Raw genomic sequence first — 16,503 nt, 5'->3', positions numbered from 1 at the left:
GGCCCCTGTATATATAGAGACCCCCATATACAGCAGCACACACTATATACAGCACAGGCCCCTGTATATATATATATATATATGAGACCCCCATATACAGCAGCACACACTGTATATACAGCACAGGCCCCTGTATATAGAGACCCTCATATACAGCAGCACAGCACAGGCCCCTGTATATATAGAGACCCCCATATACAGCAGCACACACTATATACAGCACAGGCCCCTGTAATGACAGCTGACGCCTGAGATGCCAGCTGGTCCCGCTAGGTGTCGCTGTAGAGATAGGGGGAATCACAGAGCCAGTGCGTGCAGCCAATCCGCTCCAATGACAGGCGCCCACCTTTAGCACTCGCACCGCTGCTCCCCGGGTGGCTGTATGTGGCCTGTTCGGTTCAGGCCCTACCTCCCCGTTGGGTCCCAGTACCGGACCCGGTCTCTGGACGTCCATTTTCACGGCTTGCAGAACGACTGACAGCCAACATGTGTCCAGCCAATCCCAGAGCTCCCCGCCTCTTAGACGAGTGACAGTAAGATTTTTTTTCAGCCAATCACCTGCAGGCTTACACTTGCGCTCTTAATCCAATAAAATAGCCCCGCCCACTTCTCGTACACTGCTCCCCACAAAATATACCGCCCACCGCCGCCATCTTAACTGCTGGTAAATTACCTGAGCACGGTGCCCTTGTGATGACGTATGTGGCGCGACCCCAGCTGTCAGGGCACACGTGCTTTTACAACCAGGTTAACCAGTACAGGAATAGTAAAACTGGACGTGGGACTATCTAGGTGACTGGTCAGGGACGGATCATTAACCCATACTACAGGTACAAGTGCATGGAGCTGCCGTAGTATTGCACATAATGATCATAGGAATGCTGGGAGTTGTAGTTCTACAACAGCAGGAGAGACACGTGGTTGATCCCATGGTCTATGGCCAATGTTTTTTTGGATTGATTCTTTTTCGGACCCCTTTAGTGGTCTGAGATTAGGTCAGCAAAATAAAGAGCGTTTCCTCTGTCAAAAGGAAATCTATGTGAACACAGCCTTAGCGTCCAGAATTTCACGCATCGTCATGCTGGACACGGCATTCCTGTAATCCAGCACTAGTGTCTGGTAGGAATTATTAGATAACCTGAAATTTCTCAGCAGGAAGAAAACAGAGATCGCAGGCTATAGCATCACCAGGATTAATAACCATCCATTTATGTGTACACACTGCTCAGAAAATAAAGGAAACGCCTGAACAACACAATGTAACTCCAAGTCAATCCCACTTCTGTGAAATCAAACTGTTCACTCAGGAAGCAACACTGATTGTGAATCAATTTCTCCTGCTGTGTGCAAATAGAACAGACAACAGGTAGAAATAATGGGCAATTAGCAAGACAACCCCTCTAAGGCCGGGGACACAAACAACGTATAAAAAAACGATCCGTTTTTCACGGACGAGAATCGCACAAATGTTAACAAAACAGTGATCCGTGTGCAGTGCGAGGATGCGATTTTCTCGCATCAAATTATCCGTGTGACATCCGTGTGACATCCGTGTGACATCCGTATGGCGAGATTTTCTCGCAGGCTTGCAAAATGGACATAAAACGTTTTTTTCATCTGAAAATAATTTAAATCATCAACAAGAACACTATTTAATGGCCCTAAAACAGGTGGCAGCCACCAATCTATGCAGTACAGTCCCTGCTTGTGTTGGTGGATTTCTTATTGCTGAGCAACATGTCTGATCTTCTGACTTTTAACACCCCAGAGCTTGTGCTTTACAACTGGGTACTTTCCCAACGTTTTGGTCAGCCATACCCAGTTATTGTAGATCCGAGGAGGCGGAGACGGATGTGGGTACATACACTTTTGAAGCAACGGATCAATAAAGGCCATTTCAACCGTCTGTATGCTGCTCTGAGGACAAATCCAGACAAGTTCTTCAACTATTGTCGGATGAGGATCCAAACGTTTGATATTTTCTTGGAGATTTTGTGGCCAGGGATCACCAAGAAGGACACCAGGATGCGCAAATCTATTTCTGCAGAGGAGCGCCTTATCCTTACGTTACGGTATGTATAAATCCTCTTTTTCTAAATAATGTTTTGACTTTGATGGTCTTACCCCTTTTTATAATTCGATCATTAAATTGTTATGTAAATTCAACATCATTTGAGCATCTTTTATAATATTTTAGTTTATAGAACATCAAAGCCATCGCATGTCCTTAATGTTTGATTAAACATGGCTTCTTAGTTATCTAATCTTAGTTTTTGTCCATATAACACTGTAATGTGTTCATTTTGTGTTTTTTGTTTTAAACATACTCTGTTTTCTTTTAGCTTCCTTGCCACTGGCCTTTCATATACGGCACTGCATTTAGAGTTTTTACTGGGCAAATCAACAATTTCTGGAATTGTGCAGGATACATGCACGGAAATTTGGAGAAGACTCCATCAAGAGGTGATGCCTGAGCCAAAAATGGCAGACTGGTTACGTATTGCACAAGGATTTCAGGACACGTGCCAGTTTCTGCACTGTATTGGGGCTTTGGACAGAAAGCACATCCGTGTGCGTAAGCCGCCAGACTCAGGGACCCAATTCTATAATTATAAACAGTTTTTCTCTGTAGTGCTGTTGGCCCTGGTTGACAGCAACTACAGGTTTATAATTGTAGATATTGGGGCCTATGGGAGAACGGGAGACTCTAGAGTCTTTAGTTCTTCCATTATGGGTCGGCGGCTGCGCAACAATGATTTGGATCTTCCACCCCCAAGTCACCTACCAGGGGCTAATTTGGATGCCGTGCCTTACATGATGGTAGCAGATGAGGCGTTTCAATTATCAAGGAACATCATGAGGCCCTATCCACGGAGAGGCCTGGACTACCGGTGGCGAATTTTTAATTTGCGTCTTTCCCGCGCCCGCCATCTGGTAGAGTGTTCATTCGGCATTCTCACTGCAAAATGGCGGGTACTTCAGTCCGCAATCCAACTGAGTGAAGGCAATGTCAATGGCGTGATAAAAGCATGTGTTGTTCTTCACAACTTTACAAGATGCCATGATTGCCCATCATCTGCTGATGATGAAGTTGATTATGCAAATACTGTCTTGTCTACTACACGTGTTCTTCCTTTACGTCGTCAGCCCTCAGGCCTAAAAGTTCGTGATGTGTTAACAAATTATTTTGTGTCACCAGAGGGATCGACTGTCTGGCAAGACAATGCTGTTTTGCTTTAATCTTTAGTTATATTGTAACTTCATAAATAGCATAATGTTCCTGTTGGAATTGTGTAGTATGTTTGTCCTTAAAAAATACTTATTTTAAGTTGTCACATCATGTATGTAGTCAGAACAATATATAACAGTCATATTTGTTAAACCATTTTTACTGCTCAAAGCATATATCTTGTAGCCCAAAACATATTCACATCATATGTAATTGTAGGCATATAAACCTGAGCAAACAAGAAAGCATAACATGCCAAGGGCGCAAATAACTTAACACATAAAACAGCATAAATGACACTCCAAAAACTGGTTTGGCGAAATTACAGGTTCTGGTAGGTTGGGGGTGGTGATGGTGATGGCGGGTGTCCAGCATGTGCGGAACTTGGCCTAGGTGGATGACCAACCAGACTGTCAACCTGTGGTATGCCTGACATATATGGAGGGTGTTGTTGCAAGGATCTATCCTGCGTCTGAGATAAAACTTGATGTTGAGGGTAGAAGTGCATCAAGTCCTGTGTACTGGATTGTCCCATTTGGTCATACCCCCAATATGGCCATGTCGAGCAGACACATGTTGGGACCAGCCTCGAAACGTGTATCTGTTCAAGTGGTCAGATTGGGCAGTTGCTGGATAATCATAAATTGGCCTAAGTTGTGGTTGTTGGTTGCTTTGGCCAGGCTGTTGGTTGCTTTGGCCAGGCTGTTGTTGTGGAGCTACATGTGGCGGGGGTGGTGCTGCAACTGTTTGTGTTTGTTCCGGTGGAAGGTCTTGCACTGCCAGAAGGTTTGTAGATGACATTTGCCACCGTTCGAGGTAGTTAAACACATGAGTCGAGTTGTTTGGGGGTGTGGCCGTATCTATCACAATTTGGAGACAACCTCTGGTCCGCAGCCTGAGCGAGCGCGGAATGGGCCGTAAATAGCGGGCAAGACTGCGGAAGTACGCTTCCTCCCCATCGTCATGGGCAGCCCTGGCCAAATAGTCCAACACCCCTGTATCCACTTGCCTCCTGGTGGCAGTGGTAGAAGCCACCCTTCTGCGCCGACCACGGTTTGGTCTTGTATTAGGCTGTGGTGATGTATCCAGAGCCAAGGTTGGACTGCTGCTCTGGGCTCCTTCCTCCACCTCTGGATTGGCCTCCTGTGTGGCAGAAGACGCTGCTGCTGGTGGTGGTGGTTGGTTGCTGTTTGTTGGTTGGCCAGATGGTCCAGCCATTTCGGCACCTTCACCAACAGGGTCAATCACCACCTCAGAGTCAGATGCAGTCTCCCTTTCTGTCAGATTAGACTCTGTTCTGTATTTCAAAATAGATTTTGAAAAAAAAATTAAACATATTCACGTTCTAAGATGTGTTAAAAATTTTGTGACATACATGCACTTACGGTCTGAGCTCCATCACCGGTGCAAGAAAATTAAGCCGATCAAAATAAATATATTTTCTTTTTTTGGTTGCTGCATCACCACTCCCCCCCCAGAAAGTTGACGTTCACGCCGGTATTGGTCCCGGCAACTCCGCCAGCGTCTATTGACATCATTCACTGCAAAGAAACACAAGATTTTTATTAATATCAAGCACATAACTCCCAACAGGTACAGGGTTTGCAATCACACACGGGCCCTGGAGCCTAGGGGGACATAAAACTCCCTTTGTCCTATATTAAAGGACTATAGCTAGTACATTTCAACCATATTTGTGTGTCATGTTGATGATTTTGCATCTGCAACCAAGAGCTTTTAACATTTACATCACTCATAAACACATCACATATGATAATACCAAAGCCAGGCAACATGTTAGATACTAAGAGGAGTAAGATCGCACAAAATAGTGCCAGACAACCCCTCACCAAAAGGAACCGACTCAATAAAAGCCATAAGAATTAGGAGAAAACTTAGAGTGTATCGGTAATAAATACTTTATTGATACATATATAAGATAGCAAATCCATGCAAAAATAACAAAATACAATGAAAAACCAGGATGATAAAAAGAATGAGTGGGGATCGCCTAATGTGCACCACCAATGAGGCCAGCATGCATAGTATAATAGGTAAGAGACCATCCGCTATAGTAGCATACAGGTCTATGAGCCCAACTGGCATAGAAAGACCAATAATAAAAGGTTACTCTTACCGCTGCTAGGCACCAAGGTGGCGCACACCAGGACAGATCCTCAGGCACAATCCCCGACGCGCGTTTCGCCCACGATGTTGTATGCTTTATCAAGGGGAGATGCCCCTGAGCGTATCCGCCATCTTAAATGTGGCCAGCAGATAATCATGTGATCAGTCACATGTAGAAAGGCAGCCAATGAATGCCGGATATATCGGCGCATGCGCACGTCGCACGCCGAGTCCCAAGCCGTAGAGGGCGTCATGCATCACAAGCGCGCCTGGGACCAAAGGCCCAGTGCGCACGTGCGAGGCAAAAGAGACGCCGCCACGGCAGGGGACGGGGAGAGAGGCGGCGCACGCGCACTCCAGCAAGTGAACAATAGGTAAGTATACCATAAACCGGAATTAATAAGGTAAAAGCTCATCCAGAGAAGTCGGTATAACCAATGAATATGGTACATAAAAAACAGATGGTAATAATATAGTAAAGAGAACGACAGTCATTAGTATACCGACCCATACATCCCCACCACAGGAACAGTATATATAAAACGGCAACATGAGACATAATAGAAAAAAGAGACTGAAGACTCAAGTCCAGTTTGTTGTTAGAAGATGAAAGTTGCAGTATGGTGAGGACAATCATGCTGCGGCCAACGGAGATATAAATATGAAATGATGCAGGAGACGCTCAGACATCAATGGATTAAAACTGGAAAAGTATACAATCAAAAAAAGGAAGAAATTAGTGCTAAAAATAAAAACACATAAAATGACAATAATAGGATCCAACAAGGATACCCACCCATAGGGGAAGATGGTATAAAGGGCATAGAAAGTGGCGATACAAAGAGGCCTATTTGAATACAGCATAGTATATATACTTGTATATTCCCTTAATATACATCAAAGATTTCTTTATATAATATCTCAAAAAATACTGTAAGCAGAGACTCATAAAAAAGAGGAAAAACTTAGGGACTCATTCAGTCATATGATGTGTTCATGGTTAGTTTTATCAGGAACCCAATTTTAAACACAATTTATAAAGGATGGTACTTACAAATTTCTTGCTGAACATCATGAGGTCGCTCATCAAAATCGGGGAACATGTGGCGACAGATTGCCCTCCATGCTGCGTCTTTACGTGCACGGTCCGCATAATGTGCGTCGCATTGGTCCCATAATTCTGGTCTATCTTGGACCAGAGCAATCAGCATCTCCACATTTATATGCCTGGCCATGCTGATACACAGTACACTCTGTAGAGGCATGCTTCCTGCTTTTCAATCCAGCGTGGCCCAGAAATTAGCATGCCAAAGCTTCCTGATAATGGATGATTCAATTTCCTGTCACCTGGGAAAGACTTCCGTATTTCTCGCAATGCACACGCATGGTCCGTGTGTAATCGATTTTTTTCTCGCACCCATAGACTTGCATTGGCGATTCTCGGCTGAGATACGCTGGCAATCGCAGCATGCTGCGATTTTACTCGGATCCTGAATACGGCCGAGAAAATATCGGATGATGGGAGCTGCACCATAGATTAACATTGGGCTGAGCGCTATGCGATTTTTTTATCGCATAGCACTCGTCCATATTACGGTCTAGTGTGACTCCGGCCTAAAGGAGTGGTTCTGCAGGGGGTGACCACAGACCATTTTTCTGTTCTCATCCTTTTTGCCTCTTGTTTTGGTCAGTTTGGCATTTTGTCATTGCTCTCACCCCTAGAGGCACAGTAGAATGAGGCAGTGTCTACATCCCACACAAGTGGCTCAGGTAGTGCAGCTCATCCAGGATGGCACATCAATGCGAGCTGTGGCAAGGTTTGTTGTGGCTGTCAGCGTAGTGTCCAGAGGCTGGAAGTGCTACCAGGAGACAGGCCAGTACACCAGGAGATGTGGAGGGGGCCGTAGCAGGGCCACAACTCACCAGCAGGACCGCTACCTCAGCCTTTGTGCAAGGAGCACTGCCAGAGCCCTGCAAAATGGCCTCCAGCAGGCCACAAATGTGCCTGAGTCTGCACAAACGGTTAGAAACCGACTCCATGAGGATGGTCTGAGTGTCCGCCGTCCACAGATGGGGGTTGTGCTCACAGCCAAACACGTGCAGGACGCTTGGCATTTGCCACAGAACACCAAGATTGGCAGATTCGCCACTGGCGCCTTGTGCTCTTCACAGAAGAAAGCAGGTTCACACTGAGCACATGTGACAGACGTGATAGAGTCTGGAGACGCCGTGAATAGCGATCTGCTGCCTGCAACATCCTTCAGCATGACTGGTTTGGCAGTGGGTCAGTAATGGTGTGGGGTGGCATTTCTTTGGAGGGCCGCACAGCCCTCCATGTGCTCGCCAGAGGTAGCCTGACTGCCATTAAGTACGGATATGAGATCCTCAGACCCCTTGTGAGACCATATGCTGGTGCAGTTGGCCCTGGGTTCCTCCTAATGCAGGACAATGCCAGACCTCATGTGGCTGGAGTGTGTCAGCAGTTCCTGCAAGATGAAGGCATTGAAGCTATAGACTGGCCCGCCCGTTCCCCAGACCTGAATCCGATAGAACACATCTGGGACATCATGTCTCGCACCATCCACCAACGTCACGTTGCACCACAGACTGTCCAGGAGTTGGCGGATGCTTTAGTCCAGGTCTGGGAGGAGATCCCTCAGGAGACCATCCGCCGCCTCATCAGGAGTATGCCCAGGCATTGTTGGGAGGCCACACTGTCATTGTAGGATAGATCCACCAGGTCATCAGGGCTCATACACCCAGCTCTAGAGAAGTTGGGAGCGAATCCCTTATTTTCTAGGATGTCGGGCCAGATTTGGCAGGATAAAGCAGGTGCCACTGCTCGAGGACCTTTATAAAATACAGTACAAATAAAGTACAACAGTCAGGGGACAAATACCTCAGGAGTTTACGATGCTACCGAATTGCAATAAATCCATAAAAGAGGGATTTTTGGTTCTTACCGTAAAATCTCTTTCTTGGAGCCTTCATTGGAGGACACAGGTAACCATGGGTGTATGCTGCTGTCGCTAGGAGGCTGACACTATGCAAATAAAGAAGAAGTAACTCCTCCCCGGCAGTATACACCCTCCGACAGGCACCAGGCAACTCAGTTGGTGCAAAAGCAGTGGTAGGAACAGGTGTTACGGGGTCTACCAAGCTGGGGTACCTCTTTCAGTACCACCCCGTGTTTCAGGAGGTCCACTTTGCTTTGGCTGGAGTCTGAATGAAGGACGCTGGCTGGAATTGTTTGGTTACATGAGAGCATATAAAAGTTGACTGCTTCTCCACGTATTTCCAGTCTCACAACACTTTATTCACAGGACACAAAATATATTACACAGATACAGAGGGCAGGCCAATAGAAAAGCAGCAGGCCAGACATACATTACAATAGCCGCAGGGGGCCGGAGCCTGCCGATATTTACTGTGGGAATTACAAAGGTGGGTGGAGGACAGAAAGGGGATATCTTGTCCCCTCTACCCAGGGGCGCAGCCTGTGGGCTGATGCATCTCACATGGAACCTATTATTCATACATATAACTGCACAACATATTCTGGGTGCTGAGTGGTTCCGTAACACGGCTCCCCTTTTCAGCGACGCGATCAGCATACACAGTCTGATCCTTAACGGATCGGTTTGGGGATGACCGAAGTTTATGGAGTTGGTACAAGTTCCGTTTGTCGACTTAGTCCATCGGCGTTACCGTTTTGTTTGCCGGGTCTGTAGTGGATGGTGAAGTCCAGAGGTTGTAGGGCTAAACTCCACCGCAGTAATCTGGCGTTGTCTCCGGAGACCCGATTAAGCCAGACTAGGGGATTATGGTCCGTTAGGAGGGAAAACTGTCGTCCATACAAATATGGTTGCAACTTTTTGAGTGCCCATACTACCGCCAGGCACTCCTTCTCGATGGCCGCATAGCTTACTTCACGGGGCAGCAGTTTCCGACTCAGGTAAGCTACCGGGTGTTCTTGGACGTCTGGCCCGACTTGGCTCATTACTGCCCCCAATCCAAACATAGAAGCGTTTGTGTGAACAAGGAAACGTTTAGTTGGATCGGGTGCGGCCAATACAGGGGTATTGGTGAGGGCGTCCTTTAGCTGGCGGAAGGCTTCCTCACACTCTGAGGTCCAGGTTACCTGGCGGGGTTGGTTCTTACGGGTCAGATCAGTGAGGGGCTTGGCTACGCTGCTGTAAGTGGGAACGAATTTCCTGTGATACCCTGCTGTCCCTAGAAACGCCATGACCTGGGTTTTAGTGCGTGGGGTGGGCCATTTGGCTATGGCCTCAATCTTGGCTGGTTCTGGTCGCTGTTTCCCACTTCCCACCCAATGCCCTAAATACTGAATCTCTGCTTTGCCCACGTGACACTTGTTTGGGTTCAGGGTGATTCCGGCCTTGTGGATCCTGTCCAATACTGTCTCTACACTGTGTTCCAAATTATTATGCATATAATATTTCCTCATATTTTCTCTAAATTACCTATCTGAATTGCAGTTATTGTTATTTTCCAGTCATCTACTATTCTAGTATAATTGCAATGTTTTGGAACAAACTGCCTATGAAAACAGTATCTTTTTAAAAAAAATAAACACTCAAAATGCATGTTCCAAATTATTATGCACAGCAGAGTTTTCAACCTTTTTTTTTTATTTTGAACAAAAAAATGGTCAATTGTGAAGTTATAAGCATTATCAGCTTATTACAAAATGAAATCAAACAATTTTCAAGTGAAAACTTTATTCTAGGTGATGTTACATTTGCACATAGGACCCCTTGTTCGAAAGAAGCTTCTGAACTCTCTCGTCCATTGAATGTCAGTTTTTGGATGATTTCTGCTTCAATTGTTTTGCATGTGGACAGAATACCCTCCCAGAGCTGTTGCTTAGATGTGAACTGCCTCCCGCCATCATAGACACTCCTTTTGATGATGCTCCAGAGGTTCTCAATGGGGTTGAGGTCAGGGGAAGATGGTGGCCACACTATAAGTTTGTCCTCTTTTATGCCCATAGCAGCCAGAGATGCAGATGTGTTTTTTGCAGCATGAGACGGTGCATTATCATGCATGAAAATGATCTTGCTGCGGAAAGCACAGTTCTTCCTCTTGAACCATGGCAGGAAGTGTTGTTTTAGAAACTCCACATAGATTATGGAGTTCATCTTTACCATTCAGGGATCATAAAGGGGCCGACAATCTCTCTCCCCATGATTCCAGCCCAAAACATTACTCCACCTCCTCCTTGTTGGCGCCTTAGCCGTGTTTTCATGGGGTGTCCATCAACCAGCCATCCTCCACTCCATCCATCTGGACCATCGAGCGTTGCACGGCACTCATCGGTGAACAAAACAGTTTGGAAGTCAGTCTTCATGTATCGTTTGGCCCACTGGAGCCGTTTCTGCTTGTGTGCAGTGGATAGAGGTGGTCGACAGGATGGCTTACGCACAGCTGCAAACCTCTGTAGGACCCTGCATCTTGTTGTTCTGGGGACGTTGGAGGCACCAGCAGCTTCAAAAACTTGTCTGCTGCTATGACAAGGCATTTTTGCAGCTGCTCTTTTAACCTTATGCAATTGCCTGTTGGAAAGAGTCCTCAATTTTTCCTTATCAGCACGCACACGTGTGTGCTGGGAATCAGCTACATACTTCTTGATTGTGCGATGATCACGATGAATTGTCTTGGCAATGTTGATTGTAGTCATGCCTTGACCTAAATACTCCACAATTTGTTGCTTCTGAGCAGCCGACACATCCTTTTTCTTTCCCATTTTGGCAAAAAATGTAGCCTTCTTAAGTAGTCTTGCCTTTATTCGGACACACCTGCCAAACTAATTTGCACAGGTATCTGCAATTGCTTTCAGTGATATAAAGAGCCCTGACACACATCACCATCAATGAGTTTAAATGACAAACAAAAAAATTCTAACCTTATCACTCCTAAACTCTTTGTGCATAATAATTTGGAACACAGTGTATGTGATTTAGATGCTCTTCCCATGTCACGCTGTAGATGGCGATGTCGTCCAGGTAGGCACAAGCATAGTCCTGGAGACCATCCAGAAGCCGGTCAGCCAGCCTCTGGAAGGTCGCTGGGGCATTCTTCATCCCGAATGGCATAACTCGAAACTGGAATAAGCCGAACGGGTTGACAAATGCCGACTTGGGAATAGCGTCAGGACTAAGGGGAATCTGCCAGTAGCCTTTGCATAGATCGATGGTGGTCAAATACTTTGTCCCCACCAGCCGGTCTAACAACTCATCCACACGCGGCATGGGATACGCATCCGTCACTGTTTTCTCTTTGAGCTTACGATAGTCTACACAAAACCGTGTAGTCCCATCCTTCTTGGGTACTAACACTACGGGGGATGCCCAGGGACTCTTCAATGACCCCTAAACGCAACATCTCTTGTATCTCGTCGCATCCCTTTTCGTACAGACTCAGGGACGCGGAAGGGGGGTTGCCGCAGGGGAATCTGATCCTGGGTCTCAACCTTATGTTGTGCCATGCGAGTGTACCCTGGTCTCCCCGAAGACATCCGCTGTCGCTGCCTCAACAACTCCTCCACCTGCTGTCTCTCCCGGGGGCCTAGGTCTTCACCCAAGTATACCTGGTCCCATGTTTCATACTGAGTCCTTTCCCCTAAGTCATCAGGCAAGGGAAGTCCAGCTAAATCCTCTGCTTCAGGTGCACAGATGGCCACTACCTCTTCAGGGCGCTTCTGGTAGGGCTTCAGCATATTCACGTGGAACATGCGGATAATCCTGGGGTCGTCACAATCGGCGACATTATAGGTGGTGTCGGCTATTTTCCCCACTACCTGGTAGGGCCCCTGCCATGCAGCTTGGAACTTGTTCTGCCTAGTGGGCTCTAACACCAGGACCTTCTGCCCTATTTCCAAGGTGTGCTCTCTGGCCCTCCGATCGTACCATACGCGCTGGCGCCGCTGGGCCACCTGCATGTTCCCACGTACAGCCTGGGTCAGCTCCTGTAGGTGGTCCCGGAATTCCAGCACATAGGGTACAATAGGTATCCCTTCTATGATGCCCTTCCCAGTGTTCTAGCACTAAGTCTAGGCGTCCCCTAACCCGTCTCCCGTATACCAGTTAGAACGGGGAGAACCCCGTGGATTCTTGGGGCACCTCCCGATAGGCAAACAGGAGGTGAGGCAAGAATTTCTCTCAGTCCCTGTAGGTCCTGGTAAAAGTCCCAATGAGTTGTTTTAACGTCCCGTTAAAGCGTTCACACAACCCATTGGTTTGCGGGTGGTACGGGGCGCTTCTAATGGACTTTACGCCGCACAGCTTCCACAGTTGGTTGGTCGGTCACCTCTGCTGTAAACTGGGTACCCTGGTCCGAGATAATCTCTAGGGGAAATCCAACCCGTGAGAAAACCTGGAGCAGGGCAGCCGCCACCGTCTCTGCCAGTATGTTAGGTAACGCAACCGCCTCTTGATACCGTGTGGCATAATCTACCACTGTCAATATATACCTTTTCCCTGACGGACTGGGTTTGGCTAACGGCCCTATCAGATCGACTGCTACTCGCCTAAATGGTTCCTCCAAAATGGGGAGGGGGCGTAATTTGGCCTTGCATCGATCACCCCTCTTGCCAATGCGCTGGCAACTGTCACAGGTCTGGCAGTACTGTCGAACATTATAGGTTACCCCCGGCCAAAAGAAGTTTTGTGTCAGACGATGCCTGGTACGACTGACGCCGAAGTGCCCGGCCAAGGGTATGTCATGAGAGATTCGCAGTAACTCTTGCCTATACTTCTTGGGAACTACCAGCTGTCGTTTTATAATGGGGCTCGTCCCTGTGTGGTGCTGCTCTGTGATCCGGTAGAGGAGTCCCTGCTTCCATATAAACGGTTCCCCTTCCAGTACCCCTCTCCCCTCCTGTGCCTTCCCACGATATCCCTCCAATGAAGGATCCTCAAGTTCCCTCTTAAATTCATCTGGGGTGGCCCAAGAAATGTGTCTGGCTATGGTAATACGTGTAGGGCGGGGATGTCTTACCTGGGCCTCCTCCGAGTGTGATTCTGCCTCCGCAGCTTGAGCTTGTCTCCGGGTGGTCACAGGATATGTCTCAGCCAGAGGGGCAACCGAGAAGGCAGACAACATAGGCCCCAAGTCATTTCCCAGCAAGATGTCTGCAGGCAAATCCTCCATCAAGCCAACCTCAACAAGGCCATCCCCGACTCCCCAGTTCAGGTGAATCCTGGCAGTTGATGTATGGCTCCCCCTGCTACACAGACTGCCACTGTCCGGTCCGCCTTCTCTTGGTCCCGGACGAGATGAGGCTTCACAAGGGTCAAAGTTGCTCTGGAATCTCTTAGTCCCTGCATGCGTTTCCCATTAACCCACACAACCTGTCGATGCTGTTGTCAATTATCTGCCCGGGCTGCCTGCACGGGGTCTACTTCATGCAGCACTTCCTCCATTTCTTCCACCCCGTGGTTAGTTGTAGCCCCCAATGCCGGGTCAGCTTCGCCTTGTTAGCAGTGTACAGCGGCCCGGCTGAAGGTAGCTGTTCCCGCCTTTGGCCACTGGGTATGCCAAGTCCGGTTGGGACATTGTCTTTGCAGGTGGCCCAGCTGACAGCAGGTGTGGCATCGCACCCCAGGGGAACTGTGGTAGGCCGGGTTTCTAGCTGGTCCCCCTACAATCTTCGGTGGTTTGGGGCCCTCCAGGTCTATGGGCGGACCCTTAGTGACCATCTTTGATCCGGACAACTGAGGCCTCTTGGCGTCATGATGTTCATTGGCCAGACGAGCGGCTTCCTCAAGAGTCATTGGCCGCCTGTCCCAAAGCCATTCCTGTGTCTCGGGGGTTAATCCATTAAATAATCGTTCTAACAAGAAGAGCTGGAGGACATCCTCCTTAGTGGTTGCTTGGCTCCCTTGTACCCACTGTAGCAGTGACTGCCGTAATTTACAGGCCCATTCGGCGTGGGTATCGGTTACTCGTTTTATAAGTCCGCTGAACTTTTGGCGTTATGCCTCTGGTGTCAGCGCATACCGGGCCAAGATCACTTCTTTGATCATACAGTCCTCATCAGGTACCGTGCGATAGGCGTCCGCTGCCCGGCCTGTCAGCTTGCTGGCCAGAATCTGAACCCGTTCCTCCGGCTTCACTTGATGAAGGGCACACTGCCGCTCAAAGTCCTGCAGAAAGCCATCAATGTCTTCCTCTGCCTCCCCCAACTGTCGGAAGGCATTATACTGGATCTTTTTGTGGCTTACTGTTGAAGGTACCTGGTCGGAGGCCAGAGCTCCCCCTGCTTGCTTACTCTCCTCTCTCCGCTCTGCCATCTCCATCTTGGCCAGCTCCACTTTGGTCCGCTCTGCCATCTCCATCTTGGTTAGCTCTATCCTGGTCCGCTCGGCCATCTTTTCCTTCAGATCAGTACGCACATCAGCCATCACCTCTCGTATGATCTCTACTGCAGGGTTTGGGCCATAGAACGCCAGTCTGTTCTTTACCTCCCTCTGGAATTCAGTCTCCTCCACGTTCACATTGGGGGGCGCTGCACTGTCGTGTTCCATAATGGCTGCTATCAAATCCGCTTTTGTTTTGTTGCTGGCGATTAACCCTCGGGCTTCCACCAGATCTTTTAATGTAGTCCTCTTTAACTTCTGGTGGTCGTTTTCCATTCATTCCTTTCCTCCTGTAGAAGGAGTATCACATCCCGCTGTCTGCCACCAGTGTAACGGGGTCTACCAAGCTGGGGTACCTCTTTCAGTACCACCCCGTGTTTCAGGAAGTCCACTTTGCTTTGGCTGGAGTCTGAATGAAGGACGCTGGCTGGAATTGTTTGGTTACATGAGAGCATATAAAAGCTGACTGCTTCTCCACGTATTTCCAGTCTCACAACACTTTATTCACAGGACACAAAATATATTACACAGATACAGAGGGCAGGCTAATAGAAAAGCAGCAGGCCAGACATACATTAAAATAGCCGCAGGGGGCCTGAGCCTGCCGATACTTACTGTGGGAATTACAAAGGTGGGGGGAGGACAGAAGGGGGATATCTTGTCCCCTCTGCCCAGGGGCGCAGTCTGTGGGCTGATGCATCTCACATGGAACCTATTATTCATACATATAACTGCACAACATATTCTGGGTGCTGAGTGGGTCCGTAACACGTAACAACAGGTAATATAAAAACAACCTATGTACCAACCCACAACAACGGCACGTTAGCCAAAACGGTACAACTTCAAGGGAGGGTGCTGTGTCCCCCAATGAAGGCTCCAATAAAGAGATTTTACGGTAAGAACCAAAAATCCTTCTTTCTTTTTCGCTTCATTGGGGGACACAGATAACCATGGGATGTCCAAAAGCAGTCCCTAGGGCGGGATATTCTGCAGCAAAAGAGTAGTTACTGCAGGCGGCGATTTCTCACCGGCCGACCTATCTTCCTACCCAGAAGAATTTTACAAAGGTGTGAATTGATGACCACGTTGCGGCCTTGCAAACTTGCGAGGCCGAAGCTTGGTGACGAACTGCCCAGGAAGCTCCCACAGCCCGGGTAGAGTGAGCCCTCACCTCCGAAGGAGGCCGCCTGTCTTGGACACGGTATGCCTCCGGAACCACCAAACGGATCCAACGAGCAATTGTGGACTTGGAGGCGGAGAGCCGCTTTCGACGACCTTCCGAGACGATGAACAGAGAATCGGCCTGACGAAAGGAAGCAGTTCTGGCAACATAGATCCAGGTAGCCCTGACCACATCCAACTTGTGAAGGGATTTCTCCAAGGGATGAACCGGGCAAGGGCACAAGGAAGGGAGGACAATGTCCTCATTGATGTGAAAAGCTGAGAGTACCTTCGGTAAGAAGGAAGGAACCGGTCGGAGAACCACCTTGTCCTGGTGCAGGACTAGAAAGGGAGAGCGACAGGACAACGCTGCCAGTTCAGAGACTCTCCTAATCGAGGTGATGGCGACCAAGAAGGCCACCTTCCAAGACAGAATCGAGAAGGAAATATCCTGCATAGGTTCAAAAGGCGCATGCTGGAGGACGTCTAAGACGAGGTTGAGATCCCAAGGCTCGACAGGAGGATGATAAGGGGGAGCTATATGTGAGACCCCTGAATAAAGGTCCTCACCTGAGGAAGGGAGGCTATGTCTCTTTGAAAAAG

At 48.2% G+C, this 16,503-nt stretch overlaps 1 protein-coding gene across 1 annotated transcript in view; it reads right to left on the bottom strand.

Moving 5' to 3' along the window:
- Positions 1 to 529, bottom strand: part of PHLPP2 (PH domain and leucine rich repeat protein phosphatase 2) — a 14,078-nt gene extending 13,549 nt beyond the window's left edge. The window contains exon 1 of the mRNA XM_077288568.1: positions 347 to 529. Within this exon, the coding sequence (XP_077144683.1) occupies positions 347 to 454 (108 nt within the window). The 5' untranslated portion in view covers positions 455 to 529. The remainder of the gene's footprint in view (positions 1 to 346) is intronic.
- Positions 530 to 16,503: the final 15,974 nt, after the last annotated feature.

This window comes from Ranitomeya variabilis, chromosome 2, assembly GCF_051348905.1.
Source record: "Ranitomeya variabilis isolate aRanVar5 chromosome 2, aRanVar5.hap1, whole genome shotgun sequence".
In the NCBI taxonomy this organism is placed as follows: Eukaryota; Metazoa; Chordata; class Amphibia; order Anura; family Dendrobatidae; genus Ranitomeya; species Ranitomeya variabilis.
Note: the sequence above shows the minus strand (reverse complement) of the source record. Positions and strands in the feature narration are given on the sequence as shown.